Source organism: Ahaetulla prasina, chromosome 8 (assembly GCF_028640845.1).
Source record: "Ahaetulla prasina isolate Xishuangbanna chromosome 8, ASM2864084v1, whole genome shotgun sequence".
NCBI classification, from domain to species: Eukaryota; Metazoa; Chordata; class Lepidosauria; order Squamata; family Colubridae; genus Ahaetulla; species Ahaetulla prasina.
The window spans coordinates 550276-574933 of record NC_080546.1 but is presented as its reverse complement, the minus strand read 5'-3'; the positions used below and the strand labels follow the sequence as shown (position 1 = coordinate 574933).

At 52.1% G+C, this 24658-nt stretch overlaps 1 protein-coding gene across 9 annotated transcripts in view; it reads right to left on the bottom strand.

The window, feature by feature from the left end:
- The window catches only part of DCTN1 (dynactin subunit 1), a 56341-nt gene that overhangs the window by 15366 nt on the left and 16317 nt on the right, over window positions 1-24658 (bottom strand). For 7 of the 9 annotated variants that reach the window (XM_058193844.1, XM_058193841.1, XM_058193843.1 and 4 more), the window contains exons 2-4: window positions 22573-22821; window positions 20556-20634; window positions 16397-16428 (exon numbers count right to left, since the gene is read on the bottom strand). In XM_058193844.1, coding sequence (XP_058049827.1) covers window positions 16397-16428; window positions 20556-20634; window positions 22573-22800 — 339 coding nt within the window. In that variant the 5' untranslated portion in view covers window positions 22801-22821. Of the gene's footprint in view, window positions 1-8854; window positions 8873-13729; window positions 13751-16396; window positions 16429-20555; window positions 20635-22572; window positions 22822-24034; window positions 24178-24658 lie in introns of those variants that run through there. The other 2 variants (XM_058193845.1, XM_058193842.1) reach the window with 2 other exon arrangements.

Genomic DNA, 24658 nt, shown 5'->3' with positions numbered 1-24658 from the left:
TGGGAGAGGGCTCTAGAGGGAGGTGGGATTTCTCTCCGGGTGCAGGTAGAAGGGTCTCACAACTTTCCCTCGCATCCTGCCCCCTGAGCCATTTTGAAGGGTGGATCGGCCCTACCAGGCATTTATGCCAAGATGCCAATCTAGAGCCTGCTGCCAAGATTCGGAAAGGCCCCTGTTTTGCAAAAGCTCCAGAGCTCATCTTATGAGTCTGGACCAGCACATGGGGTCACTAAGCCTGAGCGAATCCCATCCCCTCCTCCCATGTGGTGGCCCTTTCCTCTCTCCAGTCAATGGAGATGCAGAGCATCTGCTCACCAGAGAAGAACTATCCAGGGGGTCTCTAACCCTAACCCTAATCCTGCCCAAGAAGTCTAGAACTTGCCACAATGGCCGCAGTATTTCACACTCTCTTTCCCCAGAAACTCTCTGACCACCGATGTCACAAGCTGTCAAATCCAATTCTCCCTAGAGTGGTCTTCCATCTCATGATACCAATGGCTCCCCTGAGGGGATAAAAAAGGACTGCTGTGTGCTCTCCAGTGGAGGAGAGAATGTGCTCCAACCCCAGAGGCTCCCCAGAGGCTCACAAAACAGCAGGAAAAGCAGAACTTGACCGCGGGGAAAGGACATGAGAAAGAAAATGGATCCGGTGTCCTTGGTGCAGTTCATGGCACGGGCTCCTACCGAGGATGAAACTAATTTAGTCCAAAACTTAACCGGGATTTTTGACCGAGACAGGCCCAGATGATTTGCTGCGGCCAGAATCCCCCACAGCTGGGAAAACAGCCCGATCTTTGAGTGCTCCCTGGGCCAGTAGTGACTCAGCCCGGGAAGGTGTTTCAGCCAAGTGCCTGAAGGCCACATCGGACATCGAGGGACAAGGAGGGAAGCTCTCTGCGCTGACCGGCTCCTTCCTCATGGAGCCCAGCCTCCTCCGGTGCTTTCAGACTATGCATTCAGACCTTGCCTCCATCTTTGAACCATGTAATCTGAAACGTATCTTTTGTTTTAGGACAAGGAGTGCTGAAAGCAAGACATCTAAGTTGAAGTAAGCTAAGCAATGCCACAGACTTTCCCCAGAATTTGCCAACAGTCTGTAGATCCACTCAGAGCAACTCTGTGGGATGACTCCATGTGAAGGCAACAATAGCAAAAAAGCTATTAAAATTAAAATTCATTAAAAAAGCTTCTTTGAGTCATCTAGAATCCAGAAGGAGTATCACAAACAGCCCACCTTCAGTTCCGGCCTTCCTCCCCATTTGAGCGAACCCATCTACAGGAGGAACAGGCCGTGGGCCTTGGCTACGGGGCAGTGCAGAGCGATGTTGTGATGCCTAAAGGGAAAGGAGGCAGCTGGAGCCTCAAGGAGTTTGCCATCAGATAGATCCAACCTAACCTCACACTCAGCACACCTTCCAAGTCTCAAATCCAGCTCATACAGCAGGAAGGGGCTCAAGTGTTCAAAAGATGCCACAGCTACCCACGAGCATCCTAAATCCTAACAATTTGAGGACCCAGATCGTTGGAGGCAAAATGGTGACTCTGTAAACTGCTTAGAGAGGGCTGTAAAGCACCGTCAAGAGGTTTGGAAGTCTAAGTGCTATTGCTAAGTCACCAGGCACAGCTCAACGTACACGTCTTGGTGTTTGTGTAAAAGCAATTCAATCATCCAGATGTTTCCATTTTCGTGCCACAAGCAGACTATCCCGCCTCAGCACACAGCTTCAAGACAACAATCCAAAATGTAAAGCCGTGTGTTCATCACAGCCTGACGCAGGCTGGGACGCCACAAAAAGGCCGGTTCCTGGACTTCCTTCTGAGTCTTGCTGCTTCCCTTTCCTAGGCTCTTGGGCCTCTCCCATCATTTCAACAGGACTGAAAAGAGGGAGATGAAATGCTTCGAAAGGACAAGTGTGTGGACAGGCAGCTCAGGGCAAATGCTGGGCCGTGGTGAGGCTCAGAAGCCCAGAAAGTTTCCAGTCCCAGAATATGGCAGGTGCGGAAGAGGCCTGGCCCAGCTGCGGGATTCGTAGCACGTGGCAGCAACTGTGAGGTCCCTGCAGAAAGCGAGACAGCTTTGTGAACTCCAAGGAGGGCAGAACGTGGACTTCAGCCTCCTCACGAAGGGTCGAGTAGACTTCTCCTGCTCTGCACGCTTGGGAACCTCTGCGCCTGCCATTTGGGAACGGCTGCACAGAGGCTCCATTTAAGTTTCTGCCAGTGGGGTGTCCCTCAAGCAGCAAAGCACAGAACAGGTAGTAGGATCAACCCATCAGAACGCAGGATGTGCACCTCCGCACAACGCACAGCTGGCATTCAGGAGGTGCGTGCATAGGTCCTTCTGCAGCCACCTGCAACCTCCGCTTCCCCATCAAGCAGGGCAGGTATGTGGCGAGGCCTCCAGGGGGAGGGGTTGCGGGCACCTCCAAATCAGCCTTAAGACAGCCATTCTTCGGGGGAGGATCAGGCCCCACAGAATATTTGCAGCTTTCTTTCCAAGCCAAGATTCATCATGATCTCAAAATGCAACAAATGTCTGTTGACCCATCTTGAATGGCTGATTTCACCGGTCTCTTCTGCTGCAGGAGCCGGGCAAAAGTTTTCCCATAAAAGCAATTCAAGGGGTGCCCAAGGCCTTCCTTGTACAGCGGGAACCTCCTTTCCTTCCCTGCTAAAGACAAGACAGCCGTGCTTTGCTTTAAATTATAATGAGGAATTTGGGGCAGCCCTGGAAGAATCATTGTCTCATTGTTTTTTTTCCTTCTCATTACAATTCACGCAGGCTGCATTTCTCTCCTGACTCTGATGTGTCTCTGGGTCCAGAGGGCCCCTGCCACCTCTGTAGAAGACCACTCCCGTCTCTCTGACCTCACCCTTTCTTCCTGTCCAACCCATCCCATCCCATCCTGTTTGCCCTGAAATCACGGCCACAGATAGCTGTTCTGGACTGGGAAACAAATATTGGTTGTCCTGCCTTGCTGGAAAATAACATATCAGAAGGAAGTCAGGGCAAGAGATTTGCGGGCATCAAAATCTTAGATGAAAATACCGGGTGAAAATAAAGCTGCCGCTAAGTAATGAATCCCCTTCACGGATTACTGTCTTGTTGTGGCGAAGGGGCTTGCGCAGCTCAATGAAGCTATGAGCGATGCCGTGCAGGGACACCCAAGACGGACAGGTCATAGCAGAGAGTTCTGACAAAACATGATCCACTGCAGAAGGAAATGCAACCCACTCCAGTATCTTTGCCATGAAAACCCCATGGACAGTACAAAAAGGAAAAAAGATATGACGCTGGAAGATGAGCCCCTCAAGTCGGAAGGTGTCCAATATGCTACTGGGGAAGAGCAGAGGACTAGTACTAGTAGTGCCAGAAAGATGAAGCAGTTGGGCCAAAGCCGAAAGGACGCTCAGCTGTGGATATATCTGGTGGTGAAAGGAAAGTCCGATGTTGTAAAGATCTATGCTCCATAGGAAACTGGAATGTAAGATCAATGAATCAAGGCAAGCTGGACGTGGTCAAACAAGAGATGACAAGACTAAATATCAACATTTTAGGAATCAGTGAACTAAAATGGACAGGAATGGATGAATTTAATTCAGATGACTATCAGGTATACTACTCGGGCAAGAAATGGAATAGCCTTCATAGTCAGTAAAAGAGTAGGAAAAGCAATACTGGGATACAATCCCCAAAATGACAGAATGATCTCAGTTCGAATCCAAGACAAACCATTCTATATCACAATAGTCCAAGTCTATGCCCCAACCACTGGTGCTGAAGAGGCTGAAGTTGACCGGTTCTATGAAGCCCTACAACACTTTCTAGAATTAACACCAAAAAATTATGTCCTTATCATCATGGGGGATTGGAATGCTAAAGTAGGAAGTCAAAAGATAACCGGAATAACTGGTCTTGGAGTACAAAATGAGGCAGGGGACAGGCTGATAGAATTTTGTCAAGAGAATACGATGGTCATAGCAAACACTCTTTACCAACAACCCAAGGGATGTCTCTACACATGGACATCACCAGATGGTCAACACAGAAATCAGATTGACTATGTGCTCTGCAGCCAAAGATGGAGAAGCTCTATACAGTCAGTAAAAACAAGACCAGGAGCTGACTGTGGCTCAGATCATGAGCTTCTCATTGCAAAATTTAGGCTTAAATTGAAGAAAGTAGGGAAAAGCACTAGGCCACTCAGGTATGAACTAAATCATATCCCTGATGAATATACAGTAGAGGTGACAAATAGATTTAAGGAATTAGATCTGATAGAGTGCCTGAAGAACTATGGACAGAGGTTGTACAAGAGGTAGCATTGTACAAGAGGTAGCAACTAAAACCATCCCAAAGAAAAAGAAAGGCAAGAAAGGAAAATGGCTGTCTGAGGAAGCTCTGGAAATAGCTGAAGAAAGAAGGGAAGCGAAAAGCAAGGGAGAAAGAGAAAGATACACCCAGTTGAATGGAGAATTCCAGAGAATAGCTACAAGAGACAAGAATACATTCTTAAATGAACAGTGCAAAGAAATAGAAGAAAACAATAGAATAGGGAGGACCAGAGATCTCTTCAGGAAAATTGAAGATATGAAGGGAACATTTCATGCAAAGATGGGCATGATAAAGGACCAAAGTGGCAGGTACCTAACAGAGGCAGAAGAGATTAAGAAGAGGTTGCAAAATTACACAGACGAACTATACAAGAATGAGTTTAACATCCCTGATAACCACGATGGGTTGGTCACTGACCTTGAACCAGACATCCTAGAATGTGAAGTTCAATAGTCCTTAGGAAATCTGAGCAACAACAAAGCTACTGGAGGAGACAGTATTCCAGCTGAGCTATTCAAAATTTTAAAAGATGATGCAGTATAAGTGCTACACTCAATTTGCCAGCAAGTTTGGAGAACTCAACAGTGGCCACAGGATTGGAAAAAGGCCAGTTTACATTCCAATTCCAAAGAAAAGCAATGCCAAAGAATGTTCAAACTATCAAACCATTGCTCTCATTTCACATGCTAGTAAGGTTATGCTTAAAATCCTACAAGCTAGGCTCCAGCAGTATATGGATTGAGAACTACCAGAAGGATTTCAAAGAGGCAGAGGAAATAGAGATCAAATTGCCAACATACGCTGGATCATGGAGAAAGCTAGGGAGTTCCAGAAAAACATCTACTTCTGCTTCATTGACTATGCTAAAGCCTTTGATTGTGTGGATCACAACAAATTGTGGCAAGTTCTTAAAGAGATGGGAGTACCAGACCATCTTATTTGTCTCTTGAAAAACCTATATGCAGGTCAAGAAGCAACAGTGAGAACTGGATACGGAACCACTGGTTGGTTCAAAATTGGGAAAGGAGTCTGGCAAGGCTGTATACTGTCATTCTGCCTATTATATGCAGAGCACATCATGAGAAAGGCGGGGCTAGATGAATCAAAAGCTGGAATTAAGATTGCCGGGAGAAATATCAACAACCTCAGATATGCAGATGATACCACTCTAATGGCAGAAAGGGAAGAGGAACTAAAAAGCCTCTTGATGCGGGTGAAGGAGGAGAGTGCAAAAGTTGGCTTGAAACTCAACATTAAGAAAACTAAGATCATGGCATCCGGCCCTCTCAATTCCTGGCAAATAACATAACATAATAACAGAGTTGGAAGGGACTTTGGAGGTCTTCTAGTCCAACCCCTTGCCCAGGCAGGAAACTCTACACCATTTCAGACAAATGGCTATCCAACATTTTCTTAAAAATTTTCAGTGTTGGAGCATTCACAACTTCTGCAGGCAAGTTGTTTCACTTATTAATTGTTCTAACTGACAGGAAATTTCTCCTTAGTTCTAAGTTGCTTCTCTCCTTGATTAATTTCCACCCATTGCCTCTTGTTCTACCCTCAGGTGCTTTGGAGAATAGTTTGACTCCCTCTTCTTTGTGGCAACCCCTGAGATATTGGAACACTGCTATCATGTCTCCCCTAGTCCTTCTTTTCATTAAACTAGACATACCCAGTTCCTGCAACCGTTCTACATATGTTTTAGCCTCCAGTCCCCTAATCATCTTTGTTGCTCTTCTCTGCACTCTTTCTAGAGTCTCAACATCTTTTTTACATCGTGGCGACCAAAACTGAATGCAATATTCTAAGTGTGGCCTTACCAAGGCATTATAACGTGGTGTTAACATTTCACATGATCTTGATTCTTGATCCATTTCTTCCCCAAATAGATGGGGAAGAAATGGAGATAGTGACAGATTTTATTTTTCTGGGCACCAAGATCACTGCAGATGGGGACTGCAGCCAAGAAATTAAAAGATGCTTGCTCCTGGGGAGGAAAGCTAGGGCAAATCTAGACAGCATACTAAAAATCAGAGACATTACCCTGCCAACAAAAGAGCGTATGGTCAAGGCTCTGGTTTTTCCAGTTGCAATGTATGGCTGTGAAAGTTGGACCATTAGAAAGGCTGAGTGCCGAAGAATTGAGATCTTTGAACTATGATGCTGGAGAAGACTCCTGCGAGTCCCTTGGACTGCAAGGCGAACAAACAAGTAAGTCCTAGAGGAGATCAATCCTGACTGCTCTTTAGAAGGCCAGATCCTGAAGAGGAAACTCAAATACTTTGGCTACCTCTTCTCTAGTAAGAGCCTAATGCTGGGAAAGATTGAGGGCAAAAGAAGAATGGGAAGACAAAGAATGAGATGGCTGGATGGAATCACTGAAACAGTCGGCTTGAGCTTAAATGGACTCCAGAGGATGGTAGAGGACAGGAAAGCCTGGAGGAACTTTGTCCATGGGGTCGCGATGGGTTGGACACAATTTTGCAACTAACAACAACAACAAAAGGAATGAATGATCTGCAACTGGGAGTAAACACAATGTACTTAAATTGAGTAAGTGCAAATGTAAATGAGAAACAAAACAACTGTGTGTATCCTAAAAGTTGGACCTTATAAACTGTATTTCAATCTTCTTTAAACTTCTGTTTATTCCGAAGAGGCACGGGAAGTCCGAATTTCTTTCAGAGTTTCAAAATTAGCTGCGTTCTTCAAGCGTCCTTCTAAACAATAAAAGTACCATCTTTGATTTCAGAGATCGTGGAGCTGATCCGCATTTTATTCCTTAACAGATTCTGGGGGAAAGAAAGTACAATATGTAGGATCCGCAATGAAAACTAATGAAGATTTCAAGTGGGAGAGCTGGCCTTCTGTACCTCAGTAAAATTCTGCGGACGCGGCTGTGGGGCTGCCCCATGGAGTGACTTCCACAAGGTGCTTCCTCTTCAGAGCGATGGATGTTTCCTGAGGTTTCCTGAGATGAGGGTAGCTCTCCATTCTGGTGGCTCTTCCAGAGCTAGACTTCCGCACCCAAGCCTAAGCCAGCTCCTAGGCAACAATCTTTGCTTGTTTTTGAAAGGTTCCCATGAGAGCAAGGAGCAGATTACAGAATAACAGAGTTGGAAGGGACCTTGGAGGGGGTCTAGTCCAACCCCCTGCTCAAACCATTTCAGACAAATGGCTGTCCAAACTCTTCTTGAAAACCTCCAGTGTTGGAAAATTCACAACTTCTGGATGCAAGTTGTTCTACTGACTGTTTAGATGTGGGCAACCTGCATTTACTCACTTTCCACACAGCAACTGTTCATGGAAAGTCCAATTTTGAGGGACGATTTTGAGCGTGCAGAAGTTTCTCTGTCACCACAAAAGCCGAGTTCCTTAAACCCTGAGAGACATTCCGAGACATTCCCTTTCCTTAAGCGAAGGAGACACTGAATCAGCAAGAGCTTTCTGCCAGGAACAAGGCAAAATCTCTCAGCACCAGCAAGGAACAGCAGTTAGCCATCGTAAGAGCGGAGGCAGGCGAAAATCTTCAGAGGGGGAAGAGTATCTGTCCAAAATGAACTAACTGAGCAGGGGATTGGCTTAGATAAAGTCCCTTCTAGCCCTAGGATTTCATGGTTCCTATGCAACCTGGTCCTCACCATCCCTCTCCGGTTCGTTCTCTTCTGCCCTGTTCCTGCTAAGCACCGCAAAGCACAGCCCAGCACAGCACCTGGGCTCCCTTCCTGTGGCTGATCTCTGCCTCTTAAGGCTGCTGCCATCCAACCCAGCCCAGCCCAACCCAACCCTTCTGCGGCCCTCTTTGTAACTTTCCATCCATTTGGACTTCCTGGGAGAGCAGAAAGCTCTTAGCAGGATCTAGAGAAGGGCTGCAGGTTTCAGGCTATGGGGGCCCCCGGAGGGTCAGCCGGCCTCCAGAAAGCTTTTTCCTTCAGACTACATCCAAACAGCCAGAGAGACTCCCGAGGCCACCACAAGCATCACTCCTGTCATTTGGTCGAGGCAAGGCAGGAAAAAGCTTGCCCCTTCTCACACCCTCAAGCCACCCACTCGATCTGTAACTGGGGCTGGACTCAGAAGTCCAGCTGGGCCGGCCGTGAAGCAAGCAGCCTCTTTGAAAAAAGAAAGCACCCCAGAGAAGCAGAAAGCTCCATGGCTGAAGAGATGGGAAGAAAAATGGCTGATGGGGAGCCTGGCTTGAGAAGAGAGAAAGGGAGCAATTGGAATGCAGCTTTCCCAGGATGGGGCCACTCATGCCCAACCTGGCCTTGGCAGCCGCACTACTGCCCTACCCGCTGCTGCAGGCAACAACAACAGGAGGAGGAGGAGGAGGAGAGCACCAACTCCTACGCGAAGGACAGGCAACGAAATGCAACCGGGTGCCTCAGAGTCAAGCATTCCCCCCTCCCGCCGCCTCCATTCCTGTTTCCTCCCCCCCCAGCCCCCCCCAGCCCCCCCCCGCAGCTGTGCCAGGCAGAAGGCTCAGGAGCAGCAGCAGCCACCCGCCTTAGACTGTACCTTCCGTGTGGTGGCAGCCTGTTTCATGGTTGCAGAAGGGAAGGAAGGAGCAGACAGAGAAGAGGAGAAGAAGGGAGAAGAGAAGCAGACAGAAGATTAAACCATTCAGTCAGTCACAACACCACAGCCCCTCCCGGAGAGCCTGCTGCAAATGGCTGCAGCCCCGTCTTGCTTCCGGAGCCTCCTGGATCCCAGACTGATTCCTGGGGCTGGACAGCTGGGGAGCATCCGAGCAGCAGCCAGAGCCACGGGCGGGGGTGGGGGTGGAGGTGGGGGTGGGTGGGCAGGCGGCACATCCCCTCCACCAGCAGCCTCCAACCACCGCCCCGGTTGCTGATTACATCACCACGCCAGAGCCCTCCCCTCCCTTCCCTGGCCTTGCAGGCGGCTCCTGGGTCCAGAGCTGCGGCTGCTGCTGCACCAGAGATGAGCCAGGCGCCTTTCGGTGGAGTGGGGGAGGGAGGGAAAGATGAGCACCTGGAGTTCGTCTGTCTCCCCATTCCCCCTCCCCCACCAAGCCTCCCTCCAGAGGTTCAAAGGAGCAAGCTGAAGCCTTCTTCCTTGCAGGGTGGGGGCAAAAATGCCCCCAGTGTTACCCTGAGTTCTTCCCTTCACACTCCGTCCAAGGCTGCATCTCTATGGGGGAGTTCTGGCATGGTCGTCCCCCTCCCACAGGCAAGGCCTTCTGGGAAGGAGAAGGACCACCAAGGCTTGCAACAATGCCCCTCAAGAGCCTACATCTTTCTTCCTACCTGGAGTAGTAACTAGCTCTTGGTAGAGTATCAAGGGCCAGTGGAAAACTCCCAAGATAGTGGCACGTGACCACTTTGCCCTCGCTCTTCCTTCCTTTGGGAAGCCCACCCCAGCCAGAGGGGGTTCGGGATTTATGGCAGAGCCTAGATGGTGGAGTTGTCAGAACTCATCATCAGGCTGGCTGCCAGCCAAAGCAAGGGGCCCCTGATTGCAAGGCCGTTCCAAGGAACTGGCCCACGTTGCTTCTGGCCCCCTCCCTTCCTCCTTCCCCATTTCCTGCAGGTGTGGCTGACGATGGGGACAGGTTTGAAAGGGAAGGGAGCTGCTTTGACCGCAAGGGAACAAAGGCAGTAAATGAACAATTCCAGGCAGGGTGAAATGAATCCAAGGACACATTTCATGCCCAGGAGCCTCCAACGCTGCTGCTCCTCCGTTTGGAGCCTCTGCCGTGTTTGTCCCTTTGCTGGGGCTGGGAAAGGGAGGGGGAAGGAAGAGCCCCTCCCCACTGAAGTCCCAGCTGCCCAAAGTCTTGGTCTGGCAGACTCCTGCCGCCTCTGCACAGCCCTCCAAGAGGACACGAGCTGGCATGGGCCACAGAGAGGGCACCTGCCAGGCTTCATCCTGAAGCCCCCTCCCTCCCGGAATGGGCCCCAACTGGCCCTGAATTCAGGCTCTGCTCAGGGCTCTTGGAGTCCATGAAGGGGCTGCGGGGGAAGCAAGATAGCTCCTAAGCAGACCAGAAGGTCTCAATCTGGGTTTGGATGAACCAGAAGTCTCCCAGTCTGAAGGAGACAGACGGCACGATTGGACCAGGAGAAACGGGCTCTGATAAGCACATGTGTCTCCATGTTTTCCACAAGCCCCTTCCCCAAGTACTACTTGTACTTACAGAGTACAAGTAGTCCTCGACTTACGACCAGAACTTACGAGCCCAAAACTTACGCTGCTAAGCAAGACATTTCTTAAGTGAGTTTTGCCCCATTTTATGACCTGTCTTACCACAGTTCTTAAGTAAATCACTGCAGTTCTTATATTAGTAACTGGTGGTTAAGTGAATCTGGCTTCCCCCATTGACTTTGCTTGTCAGAAGGTCGCAAAAGGGGATCACGTGACATCCCCCCACCCGCGAGGACACTGCAACGGTCACAAATACAAGTCAGTTGCCAAGTGCCTGAATTTTGATCATGTGACCACGGGGATGCTGTAACGGTCATAAGTGTGAAAAATGATCACACAAAAACGATCACTTTTTTCAGTCATGTTGTATCTTTGAACGGTCACTAAATGAACTATTGTAACTGGAGGGCTGCCCGTATTCCCAGAGATCTTTCAGGAGCCAAAATGAAAGCTGCTGTGCTTGGTCCACTTGCTTTTCCTAGAGGAAACGTGGCCTTCCACCGAGCCTGCTCTCTTCCATGTCACGTGGCTGGATTGCGACCGGCTGAAGGCACACAAGCAGCCAGCACTTGTGCGCACAACTTCAGCTCTACGGGCTGCCTGCCTTTTAATTATATTAACAGTACTTACAAATTTTAAGGACTAAAGTCCTTCGTGCACATCTTTCTGCAGAAGAAAGCAAATTCAGAGGCATTTGAACTGGGGTCTACATTATGAACGATCAATGAAACCCTCTTTCCTTTGGAAAAGAAGGGCTTTTCCTGGAAAGCAGCCGAGGCCGGTGCAGCCAAGAGGGTCCTGCAGGGCAGTTGGAGCAGCCGCCAAGGCTGAGCTGGCAGGCAGAGCCGGGGAGGACAGAGGCCCTGAGGAGGCTGCTCCCCAGAGAGGCCGCTGCCTAGAAACAAGGCCCATTATATGCAGCCACCAAGGGGGGCTGGAGGGAAGAAATGACACATGATTCCATACCGGGTGGAGGTGGGGGGGAGATATCTAAAAGACATGGCCAACCATTGTCTGCTCCAAAGCAGTTTATTCTTGGAGAGGCCCCCTCCCCTTCCAAAGGCGAATGGCTCCGGTCTGCCAGGAAGGCCAGAGAGACAGCAGGCCTCTTTCCCTGCACAGGCCTGGCCTTACGGGCAAGAGCCAAGGGTCCCAAAGGAACCCCCTGGGCACTCAACAGAGGCCCCTTCCTGGCCTCCAAGGCTGATCACAGCACCCCAAAAGGTTCCTCCTTTGAAACCAACCTTCCTGCACCCTAAGGTTTATCAGTGATTCCTCTCATGATGGCAACCGCAGGATTGAATGAGAACAAATGCATTTTGCGTCATGAAATGGCTGATGTTTTGTAAGATCCTTCAGCTTCCACCACCACCCCGACTCCCTTTAGGCAGGGGCAAGCAGGCTGAGGCTGAGCACCTAAGGACACCCCCCCGAGAAACATGACCCTGGCCAGGGAACAAGCGAGCGAGGAGGAGGCTCACTCTCCTGGCCTCCCCTGGCCTCGCAATACCCCCTGGGGAAGTTCCTGGGCTGCATCGCACCTGCGCCTCTCCCAGACCGGAAGACAGATGGCAGGCCCAGAGTGGGGGGAGGAGGGAGGGGCCTCCCCCCCCCACAGCCATCTGTCACCCAGAAGGACAGCCAGAGGTACCAACTAATCCAATCAGCAGCTTGCCTGGACCGAGAGAGACGGGCTGCCAAGAGCCCCCCAGCCCCCCCTTCTCTGAGGAGCAAGATGGACTCAGCTTGGTTTGGACAACATGGGGTGGGTTGCCCTGAGGCAAAGGACAAAGACCGGAGCCCCTCCCAGCCTCGCTTTCTCTCCTAGGTGCCACCGGGGCTGCCCTGGCACCCTCAAGGGCACCAAGCCACCTGCAGCCAGGCAAGCCGACACTTGTTGCCAGAAGCCAAACAGGGGAGACATCACTGCGCACTGGTAGGGGGAGGGTCTGCCAGGCACTCCATAAGGCGGGCGGTGACAGAACCGGGGCCAGATTCAGCACTCATGCAAAGCCACACAGACGGAGGGCGGTTCTGCAAGCAGCGGGCGCAAGCAAGCAAGCAAGGCATGCAAGCCCAGGCCTCAGGCACATGCAACGATGGGAAGGAAGCAGAGCTGGAAAGAGGAGGCTGCGGAGGTTCCCTTCCCCTCCCCACCCCACCCCCGCTGAGGTTCGGAGCTTATGTCTCAGGGCCAGGAGCCCCCTCCCCCTGGAAGCAGGTAGGACCTCTCTTCGGGCAGGCTGGAGGCCAAAGGAGGGAGGGAGGGAGGGATTCAGCAGCCCGGTTCTGTGGCTTGTACCTTAGAAACCGTGCTAGCACTTTCTGCCCTAGGCGGGGGTGGGGGAGGGGGTGGGGTGGGCTGAGCAGCCTGGCCTCTCCCCCTCAAGCCTGACCTCAGCCTCCGCTTCTCCTTCACTATCTAGAGCAGGGACCCCCAAAGAGCTCCTTTCCTTGCTGGGCAGTGTGAGCAGCGCTCCAGAACCCTTGGCCTAATTCTCCTCTAATGCCCCCCTCCCCGTCCCGCAGTCCCCAGACCAGCAGTGGAAAGCCTCTCCTCCCTACTGCTCTTTGGGCAGAGCAATGGAGGGAGACTCTGGGGTGGGGGTCTCCAAACCTAGCAACTTTTAAGACTGCTGGACTTTAAATCCCAGGCACCAATGGATTCCGGGAGTTTAAGTCCACAAGTCTTAAAATTGCCAAGTGTGGAGACCCCTGCTCTAGAAGACAGTTAAAGGGCCCAGTGGAGGGGGGAGACGGTCTCCTGCAGCTGGCCTCTCACCCTGGGAGACAGCCCAGCTCCTGCCTTGGGAAATCTACCCCCACAGCTGCAGACAAAGCGGGGGAAGACCCCTCTGCTCTCCCCAAACTGCTGCGGGGATTTGCAGGGCAATCCCCTCCGCTCCTGGCCAGGTCAGGAGGGGGGGGGAGGAAGGGGGGGGCATCTGGGTTTACAGCTTTCTTTGTGGCTGTCAGAAATCCAAAGTAAGCCAGCTGGAGAATTAGCAGCCTCTTTCCAGGCACCGCTAAGCTGCTGATGGGACGTGCCCAGGTGTTCCAGGGAGCCTTAGCCAGTCAGGGACCCCGTCAGACCACTCGGGTGCCCTAATGGGAACATCCATGCAACGGGGACGCATGCGCGTATGTGGCAGCTGAGGCCACGGCAGCCACGAGCGTGGCCTTTTGCACAACCATTTCATGCGCACGAGAAAAAAGAGGCACCACCTTTTTAGGTTTCACTCCGCGCTGCATAGAAAGAGGACAAAAGGACAGGTTAGATCGGGTGGGCGGAGGGGGAGCCAGTGGCTCTGAACGGAAAGAGGTTCCAGGTGTTCCTGCTTTGAGGGTGTTTCATAGAAAACCAAAAGAAAAGTCCGTTTGCCCTGGAACACCCACCCCCTTCCCCTCCCAGAGATCAAGTGCAGAATCAAAGCCCAGCAGGGAAAGGGGTGGGAGCTGAAGCCCCCTTTAGTGGCCTCGGTTCACCAACCCTTTCCAGGACCCTCATCCCCCCCCCACCCGCACACCCAGGCCAGAGAGAGCTGCAGTTTGCAGGGCAAGGAAAGCAGCCAATTTGTCTCTGGACAGGAGACTCAGAAATGCTTCCCCCCCTCCCCCAACCCAGAATTAAGCAAGGCCAGAAGTGCTCGTAGGACGCAGCCATGTGAGGGGCTGGGGCTGGGGCCCCACAAAACCACCCAGCAACCTCTCCCCACCCAGCAGAGCAACATCAGCCAGGCAAAACCTTAAAAAGGTTTTGCATGTTTGTGGATTCCTTTACGACACAGCAACCCTCCTTCCCTTTCCTGAACCTCCCGTTCCAGTTTTGCTCCAAAACAAAGAAACACCAAAAATGCCAAAGATGACAGCAAACCGCAGAAATCCTGATGTCTTTGTGGGAAATTATTTCAACTTTTTATTTATATGGACGCATAAAAATGGTGTTTGCAAAGGACGATAAGGCTACGCAACATCCATCCGGTTTCTCTGTTTGTCATCACTGTGCCACATTCACACCAGCAAACCCCCTGCAAGGAGGAGACGGTCCCGCTGCCCCATTTGCCTCTTTTAATCATGCTCTGTGACTGCAGAAGGACAGACAGACACGGCGGGGGGGGGGGGCAGGCGCTTCCCAAAGACCATTCTTTCCCAGGAGGAAGGACCGAGAGGCTGTGGACAGGAAGGGGCCGGAATAGCTCAGGCTGTAAGGAGCCTGTTATTAGAACACAATAGCCTGCAATTACTGCAGGTTCAAGCCCGGCCCAAGGTTGACTCAGCCTTCCATCCTTTATAAGGTAGGTAAAATGAGGACCCAGATTGTTGGGGGGGCAATAAGTTGACTTTGTAAATATACAAATAGAATGAGACTGTTGCCTTATACACTGTAAGCCGCCCTGAGTCTTCGGAGAAGGGCGGGATATAAATGTAAAAAAAAAAAAAAAAAAGGCTCAGGAGCCCTTCCGGGCCGGATTCCTTTCCTGGAGAAAGCCCAGCTCTGCAGCGCATGGGCCGGCCTGTGAAATGACAGGAGGGCAACTCTCTCTCTCCTCCCTCCCCCCCTCTCCCCAAGCCTGCCCAGGGAGTCCATGGTGGGACCAGAGCCTGTCTCCAGGCACCTGTGCTTAACTGACAGCAGCTGCTCTCTGAGAGCACAGGGGATACGGCCACAGCTGTCATCCCTTCTGGGAAACCTGCGTTTCCAAGCTCCCCAATAGTCGTCTTCTGCTTCAGACTGGGAGCCCCCTATGCAGGCGGTGATTTGCCCCTCCGGTTCAGCGCAGGGGAAAGAAACCGCTGGCCCCAACCCTCTCCTGGGGCAAGGGAGGTGTCAAAGGCCCAGAGGGCGCTCCTGTTATGGATTGGGGAGGGGGGGACGCTCAGACCTGGGCAGGCACCAAACGTTGACTGGCTCTGACCGCAAGCAGCACAAGAGCCAGGACAACATGAGGCAGTCAGAGGGATCCCAGCATTCAGGATCTCAGCCACTGCCTCACATGTTTGTAGGGCGGACAGGAAGCAGGTCCCTTCCCTTCCGCAGCATTGAGCTGAGGGGGACAAGTGGGAGCAGGGAGGCAAGAGCTTCAGGGCTGAGGCCATGGGGCAGCGGCTTAAGGAAGGGTAAAGGCCTGGCCGGAGCAGAGAGAACCAAGAGAGGAGCCCCCCACCCTGAGGTGGGGCTGCAGAAGTCGGGGGGCGGGGGAGGAGCAGCTCCAAAGAAGGCCCAGAGGAGCAGCTGCCTCCCTCCCTGCAGCACTAAACAGAGAGAACCAGCTTGGCTAGAGGACGGACTGGACGGAGGACCAAATGGAGAGGCCATTCGATGGACAGAAGGAGCAAAGGAACAAAGAAAACAGCTGAGCCAGATCTCGAGACGAAGGGGTCCAGTTGCCTATTTCATCCATGGACAGTTTACAAGGATGGATAAAGCCATCAAAATATAAAAGCAGAAGAAAAACTCTAACCCTCCCAAAGTCAGAATTCTTTTATGTGTCCCCGGAATCAGAAAAGGTTAGCAGCAGAGATACTGGGGCCTGAACAAAGCCCTCTGGCCCGCTGGAGAAGCCCCTTCAGGCCTCTTGGTCAGCACAAGAAGACGAGCGAGAAGCTGCAAGACGACCCAGAAGGGCTTCACGGGAAGAGACCTTCCAAATTCACCGACCTTTTCATCAAGGGCTGATGGGGAATCAGCTGCCCCTTCCGAGCTGAGCACACAGTGTTTTAGGGGGTTACAAAAAGGGTCAGGGTTAAGGTTGTCTTATGTAAAGCAGCAACCCCACCCCACCCAAATAATTGCAAACCATCTTGTGGGAAAGGGGTCTGGCCCCACTTTTCTCTTGCAATGAACATCAGACAGGTACAAGGGACCTCAAATGGCAGAAATAAACTACTCACCAGTTTGCTGGCTTTGGGCCCTTCTGAAGAATCTGGAGGAGAAAATCAAAATAACGACATTTTTGAAAGTGATTTTATTGGGGGAGGTGGGCCATGGATTTCCATATGCCACCCAAGTCTGCACTTTACGAACTTCTGGGGAATTCTCTGAACTTTGAAGCAAGAAGGTCCGGCCCCGAGTCCTGCATGCTCCCCACTCTAGATGTGGCCCCCAGCAGGGAATCGCAGAAGGCTCACACCAGACTATGTGCCAAGTCTGTTTGTGGCTTAAGAGTTCTGGGGTGCTTTTTGTTCCACCACTGTCCTATTAGTAGCGTTTCATCTGATACTCAGACTTTTTTGTTTATTATTTCTTTGATTTATTGTGATTATTTGTTTCCTCATCCTCCAGAGTTGGGATTCAACTGCGTCCATAGTGCTCTCTCCCTCCTCCCATTTTTTCTTCCCATACCCCCCCTCCCCCGTGAGGTAGCTTGGCCAAGAGAAAAGGATACCACTGGGCCTCCATCTGTCCATCCCCTCCAACCCTGCCCCACCCACCGTGGCTCCTGGGCTGGAGAGGGGGACCACTCAAAGCCCCACCAGGGAGCTCCTGGAGCTGAGAGGGATGGGTCCATATGGATCTTCCAGTCCCAGCCTAGACCTTCACACCACAGCCCCCCCCCGCCCCCCTGGCTCTGCTGCTGACTGGCGTCACTAGCAACCAGTAAACCTGCAGGGCGGAGAGGCCGATATTTGCAGTGCAGCTCTCCTGAACACTGTCCCTGCCTTCAACTGGACCTGGCCTGGCCTGAATGTCCAGCTGGAAGCAACGCAGGCCACACCGCAAAGGGAATTAAAGGGCCCAACAAGAAGAGAAAAAGGGAAGCTCTGCTCCCTGCACTCCAGGCTCCGAGTTGGGGCCAGCTGGGACGTGGCCAGGCTGTCCTTCCTCTGACCTCTTGGGCACCCACAGTGATCCATCCAAGCTCTGGGATCAAGCTCTCCTTTTCTGGCTGTTTGAGCCACTGAGCAGCTCTCGGGGCCCTCTGCTAATGGCAGCTGGGGAAGCTACAGCCGACAGAGAGGAGGTCAGCAGAGTCGCGACAAAGCCTGCGGGGTCTGTGTCGTCTGTGGCAGTTTCCAGGGAAACCTTCCAGCAGAAAGCGATCATCGGGGAGGCTGAACCTCCTGCAAAATCAAATGCTGCTTGGAGGCTGCTTCCCTGCCGCCATCTTTCTGGCATGCCGCTCCTCTCTATTCACCCTCCTTAATAGCCATCTCACCTTCTGCACCACACCTGAAAATCACCTGTTTTTCCAGGCCCCGTCCCTTTCCTTGGCCCTGAGGGATCCCAACTCCGCCAGCCCAGGCTCCCCTAGGACTGAGCAGATCCGTTGACGGCTTCAGCATCCAGCCCTGGCTAGCAGGAGCAGCAAGATCCCCCGTGAACCAGGATTCGTGAGCATTTGGGGGCTTCTGGAATGCCACCACAAGCCACCTGCCAGGAGCCCCGTGAAGGGCAGCCCCTCATGGCCAGAACTTTTGTGGGATCTCCTCGGCTGCTCCTCTTGAAAGGCAAGGCGTGGGATGTCTGAGAGCCGTCTTGTTGAGATTGTTTGGGATGAGTTTGACCCTGTGGCTCCCGAGGACATGGATAGGTTGCTGGGTAGGCTGAATGCCACCACGTTTACTGGACCCGTGTCCCTCCTAGTTGGTGCTGGCCGCACAGGATGTGACACGAGGCTGGCTCCAGGGGTGTCGTGTCCCACTCCTCCGCTGACAGCTGGGTCCGGGAAATCCGAATCAGGCTTGCCTCTGCAGCTCTGCCCAAAGTCCTCGCAAAGTCCTCAGAGCAGGCAGGAGACCAGTAAGTGACTTCAGCAAGATAAGTTTGACTTTTGCCTGACTCAGAGACTGCCAGAAAGTAGCTCCTTTATATAGGCCATGGGGTGTGGCTCCATGACTCAGCACTCATTAAGGCCTGCCCCTCCCTTCCCTCTGTTGCCTCCGCCTCTCCAATCTTCTGATGCGAGGGTCACTCCAATCAGCTGTTCTTGGGAGTAAACCCTCCTCAGGCTCACCTGCTGTGGAGGAGGGGGAGGGGTCTAGCTGCTCTGTTTGCCTGGGCATGGAGTCAGGGCTGGGGCAGGGAGATGCTCCTTCTTCTGCAGTTTGTGGGGGCATGGAGCCAGGACTTGGGCCGGAAGGCATACATTCCTCAGTGTTGGGGAGCAGGTAAGAAGGCCCTGGCTGCTCTGAGGGCGGGCAAGACACAACAAGGGGCTTACAAATGCTTCTTTGTTGGAGGGGGTCTTTCCGGCCGCCTTGAAAGAGGCGGTGGTGAGGCCTCTCCTCAAGAAGCCTTCCCTGGACCCAGCTGTGTTAGGTAATTATTGTCCGGTCTCCAACCTTCGCTTCGCGGCGAAGGTTGTAGAGAATGTGGTGGCATGTCAGCTGCCCCGGTACCTGGAGGAAACCGTCTATCTAGACCCGTTCCAGTCCGGCTTCCGGCCCGGTTACAGCACTGAGACGGCTTTGGTCGCGTTGGTGGATGATCTCTGGAGGGCCAGGGATAGGGGTTATTCCTCTGCCTTGGTCCTATTAGACCTCTCAGCGGCTTTTGATACCATTGACTATGGTATCCTGCTGCACCGGTTGGAGGGATTGGGAGTGGGAGGCACCGTTTACCGGTGGTTCTCCTCCTATCTCTCCGATCGGTCGCAGACGGTGTTGACGGGGGGGCAGAGGTTGGCCCCGAGACGCCTCACTTGTGGGGTGCCTCAGGGGTCGATTCTCTCGCCTCTTGTTCAACATCTATATGAAGCCGCTGGGTGAGATCATCAGTGGTTTCGTGTGAGGTACCAGCTGTACGCTGACGACACTCAGCTGTATTTTTCCACACCGGACCACCCCAACGGCTATCGAGGTGTTGTCCCGGTGTCTGGAGGCCGACGGGTCTGGATGGGGAGAAACAGGCTCAAGCTCAATCCTCCAAGACGGAGTGGCTGTGGATGCCGGCATCCCGGCATAGTCAGCTGCAGCCGCGGCTGACTGTTGGGGGCGAGTCATTGGCCCCAATGGAGAGGGTGCGCAATTTGGGTGTTCTCCTGGATGGACGGCTGTCTTTTGAAGACCATTTGACGGCCGTCTCCAGGAGAGCCTTTTACCAGGTTCGCCTGGTTCGCCAGTTGCGCCCCTTTCTAGACCGGGATGCCTTGTGCACGGTCACTCATGCTCTCGTGACATCTCGGCTGGACTACTGCAATGCTCTCTACATGGGGCTCCCCTTGAGGAGCACCCGGAGACTCCAGGTAGTTCAGAATGCAGCTGCGCGGGTGATAGAGGGAGCCCCTCGTGGCTCCCATGTAACACCTCTCCTGCGCAGACTGCACTGGCTGCCTGTGGTTTTCCGGGTGCGCTTCAAGGTTTTGGTAATGATCTTCAAAGCGCTCCATGGCATAGGGCCGGGTTACTTACGGGACCGTCTGCTGCCACCGAATGCCTCCCACCGACCCGTGCGCTCTCACAGAGAGGGACTCCTCAGGGTGCCGTCGGCCAGGCAGTGCCGACTGGCGACGCCCAGGGGAAGGGCCTTTTCTGTGGGGGCTCCCACCCTCTGGAACGAGCTTCCCCCAGGACTTCGTCAACTTCCTGACCTTCAGACCTTCCGCCGCGAGCTTAAGACACATCTATTCATTTGCGCAGGACTGGACTAGGGTTTTAAATTTTTAAATGACTAAATTTTAGCTTTGGTTTTTAAATTGGGTTTTTATATCTTATTTTAAATATTTGGCCTTTATAATAAGTTTTTTAGATGAATGTTTTATTTTGTATATTTGTGTGTTTTTATATGGCTGTACACAGCCCTGAGTCCTTAGGGAGATAGGGCGGTATAGAAATACGAATAAAATAAATAAATAAAATAAATAAGGCAACGGGCCACCTTCTCGGAAGGGGTCTGGCCCCATTTCATGAGGTTTCCACTCTCTGCATCTGCATGGGCAATCTCTTTTATTCCTACTGAAATTGCTTCGAGGGGCAACGCTCAGAATCATGGCATAAAAGACAGGCGGCTACCCAAGGTTCCCAAAGGAAGACATTTTCCATCATAAATGGCTAATGTACAGTAAACAGGCAGGGGAGGCCCCCAGGAGGCCGAAAAAGCTGAAGACCCTACCTCTCTTGGGGACCCTTGATGCTGAAGCCTCCGGGGTTTCTGGGGAGGTGGTGTCTGCGCCATCCTCAAACACCTGGATCTAAAGAGAAAGAAAAGGAGGTGAACAAAGTGCCCCCCCCGTCTACTTCCTTCCGGCCTCAACGCAGCAAAAAAAAGGGCTTTCCCTGCACAGCGCTGCATCCACCCACACGGTCAACGTCCTTGGGGCTGCCCTCCGTCCTTTACTGACCCAGAGTTTCAAAGGTGTTTCATATCCTCCGGGAGCTCCAGGAGCTGCCCAGACAGGAAGGGGCCACCTCTGAGGGTTCTTGAGGCAGCTAAGGCCCAACTGGGAAATTCTGGGCTTCAGCCTGCTGCCGGCAACTGCCTGTTCTGCAAACCCCGACGGCAGCTAATGAGGAGATCAGAATTGTAGGAGCCAGTCTTTTTCTAAAAGCTGTTGGTTGTTTACCTGTGACTGACTGCAGTTCTTTCAGCAGCCATGTGAATTCCTCACAGGTGAAGCCCCTGCACATTGCCTCATTCATGCCCCACCCTTCACACATTTCATGCCACGATTTCTCGGATCCCCCAGGGCAGATGCAAGGAAAAGCAAGACCATTTGAAACCCACGGGAAGAGGGTAGTAAACTTCACAGATGGCCACTTGAGGATTCAAAGCAACTATTTCTCCACTCCAGACTCTAGGATTCACACCACCCCGGATACCCCTTCCAAAGCTGGCATCTCTTGAGGAATGCAGCCCAGCCCATGTGGATGAAGCTGGGGAGGAGGAGCTCCAGCAGGAGAAGAGCTGGGAGGAAACTGCCCTGGCTGCCTGGGCATAGAGGCTCAGCCAGGAAAGAGGAGATCTCCAGGAGCCACAGCTACCTAGCATCCTTCTGGACAAAGTGCAGGAAAGTCCTGGGGCCCTGAACCATGGATTGGAGGCCACTGGGGGCCTCCATAGCAAGCACTGGAACGCTTGGGACACCAATGCCACAGACTGCTAAGCCAGCATTACTTTTAGGAATGCAGCGGCCAAGGAAGGAATTAAAAATAATGTTATATATTGTCATTTGGCTTTAATGACCAGTGCTTTTTGTTTTGATCGATATTTACCTTTATTTCCGCGCAGGACTGGCATAGAATTTTTAGATGTTTTTATGGGTTTTAATTTTTAATTTGTTTTTAGGGTTTTAAATATGTTTTAAATTTTGGGCCAAATTTTGAATAGGTTTTTTAGTTATTGTTTTATTTATATTGTATGTACTTTGATTGTTGTTTTTATTTGGCTGTTAACTGCCCTGAGTCCTTTGGAAGAAGGGCGGTATACAAATTAAATTATTATTATTATTTTATTTATTTATTTATTTATTTATTTATTTATTTATTTATTTATTTATTTATTTATCCATTTATAACCCACCTTTGCTATTTTTTAAAAAACAACTCAAGGTGGCAAACAAACCTAACACTCCTTTCTCCTGCTCTATTCCCCATGACAACAGCCCCGTGGCTGAGCTGAGCGAGGAGGACTGGCCCCAAGTCACCCACCCTGTTTTCAGGCTTAAGGTAGGACTAGCCAGCTGAATCATCTAGGCCAAGGTTAAATGCGCATGAATTGAAAAGCAGCATAAAAATCAAAATACAAAATCATTCTAAGAGTCCCAACAAGCATATCATGCCTGCTTGGATGTCACAATTTAGATAAGATAGATAGACAGACAGACAGACAGACAGACAGACAGACAGACAGACAGTCAGTCAATCATCAGGTTGTTCTTGTGTAATTTTGCAACTACTTCCCAGCAGCTGAGAGCCAAAGAAGAGAACCGCATGAGTTACTCAAAGGAAGGCCTTGAACTCTGCCCCTCCCTGTGGCTTCCTCAGGCCCCTTAAAGCAAGTGAAGACCCAAAGGGGTTTCCCCCCTCCACGTGCACACGCACGCACACACATGCACCCTCTACCTTCTTGAGGGGGAGGCTGCTGTTGATGAAGGGAGGGAGCATTTGGGGCCACACCAGCAGAGGCTCACCTGTGACTGTCTCACGAAGATGCCATGGTTCTCCTCGCACGTGAAGTACCGCCTGCCCTGCACCGTTCCATCATTTTTGCCTTTGGCTTCGTCCAGGATGACGCCGACCCATTTCCCTGTGGCAAAGAGGGTGGCCCCCACATATGCCACTGTCCCACGGTGCCCCTTGCCGATCACTTCCACTCGGGCACCCACTTTCAGGGGCTTGCCGCCCACTTCCGTGCTCATCCTGGCACTGGCGCTGGAGACCTAGAAGAGTCAGCACAAGAAGGAAAATGGTGGCCATCTGGTGTTTGTTGCTTGTGGATTTCCAGACCAGCTTTCCTGCGGGAGATCAAGGCAACCCATCTTCTTATTTGGCCCCAACAACTATCCTGTGTGGTAGGCTGGGCTGAAGGCCCCAAGTCACCAGAGAACTACCATGCTGGGGTGGGGGGGACTAGAACCTGGGTCTCCCAGCCCAACAACTTAATCGCTAACCGAGATGCCCACAACGGCAGCAGTGAAGGCCTTCCAGCCACACGGAGGCCAAGAGCCGCTTTGAGCCAGAGGAAGCAAAAAGCCCAGTCACTGCCCATTCGGGTGAAAGCGCTGGGCCTCCTTCTGGGACATTGGGCAACCCGGAGCCTCCTCAAGACCTCTTGGGTTGAGGATTCCCAGAGCAGCTGCTCAGCCACTGACACTGACCCTGCCCTCTTGGGCCCTAATGGGAGGCCTCTGGAGGAAAGGCCTTTGGACCGCCTGGCTCTGGTTCCAAGGGCTCGGGGCTCCTGAAGGCGGCCAGTGTGCCAGGAAGGGGATAAACCTGGCTGAGTCCAAACGCCAGGGAGCCTCTCTGGGCAAACTGCAATCGAAGCTTGACAACCCAACCTGGTCTGGACCAGGAGTGGCCCCGGCATCAGCCCTGCCCCATCCAGAGGGAGCCTGGGCATCCAGCCCTGTGTGGAGCTTCCATTGCCCAGCAAAGAGGACAGGCAGAACTGCTTTCCAGCACCACAAACATCTCTCCATAATGAGAGATGCGGAAATAAATTGCACCGAGAAGCTTCTCCCAATTGGTTCCCTCAACTAAGTTCATTACAGTGTCATGGAAAAGGGCTCTGGATCTGAAGAGAGGAAGACCTTCGTCTGTTTGGAAACCTCAATGGGAATCAAGGGCCCCCCAAGGATGCCTCCCACTGCCTGGCACTTGGGAGAAGCCTTGTCCTAGGCCGGCTCCCTCTCCAGCCTCCACAGACACCAACACTGCCCTGGTTTGAAACCCCAAAAGCCTTCTGGAGTGGCCTGCGCCTGGCAGTGAACACCTGGTTCTCCTGCCTCCGAGTTTAATTTCCTGCAGTCAGCCCAGACCCTCATATTCCCTGTCAAAAGGGCTCGTCCCAGCCCAGAAGCCCCACCATGGGAGCAGGAACAACCTAGCAACTCCTATTAATTCATTTATGTCATGGCCTGGTCTTCTTACCCTAAAGATCTCAACGCAGCAGGCCTCTAAATCGAAATCCAAGAGTCCAAAGGGCTCCAAAGTGAACCCCTTGGCTGTCCAGCCATATCAGGGAGGGAGGGAGGGCCCTCAGGGGACCTCTTCGCATATGGGCAACTTGGCAGGATAGAACGGGTGCCAGTTGATAGACAGTTAAGGTTATTATCTGTATTCTGCTCTTATTGATTTCATTATTCGTTTATGTATTTAAGTCTTATATGGCCGCTCATCGGATGAAATACAACTCTGCATAGCTCAAACAGCAATAAAAACCAAGCATCTGGTCCCTGACCAGCAATCCCCAGTCCATCCAACAGCAGCGTAACCCTCAGGATCCAGCCACACCTCTCCCAGGGCTTGGGGGGAAGAGCAGCCATCGCACCTTTCCACAAGGTTAAAAAGAGGGGGGAGGAGGGCTGGATCCCAGGGTGTCCCACAAGACAAGGCTGTGATGGGAATGATGTAGAGGAAGGGAGCGGAGTGTGCCCGGGAAGGAGGTGGACTCTGACTAACCTATCCGCCCCCTCCAAGATGCTGACTGACAGGGCCCATGGATGTGGTTGGGGCAGTCACATCCTATCAGGGTGAGAAGCTTCCTGGACCGAT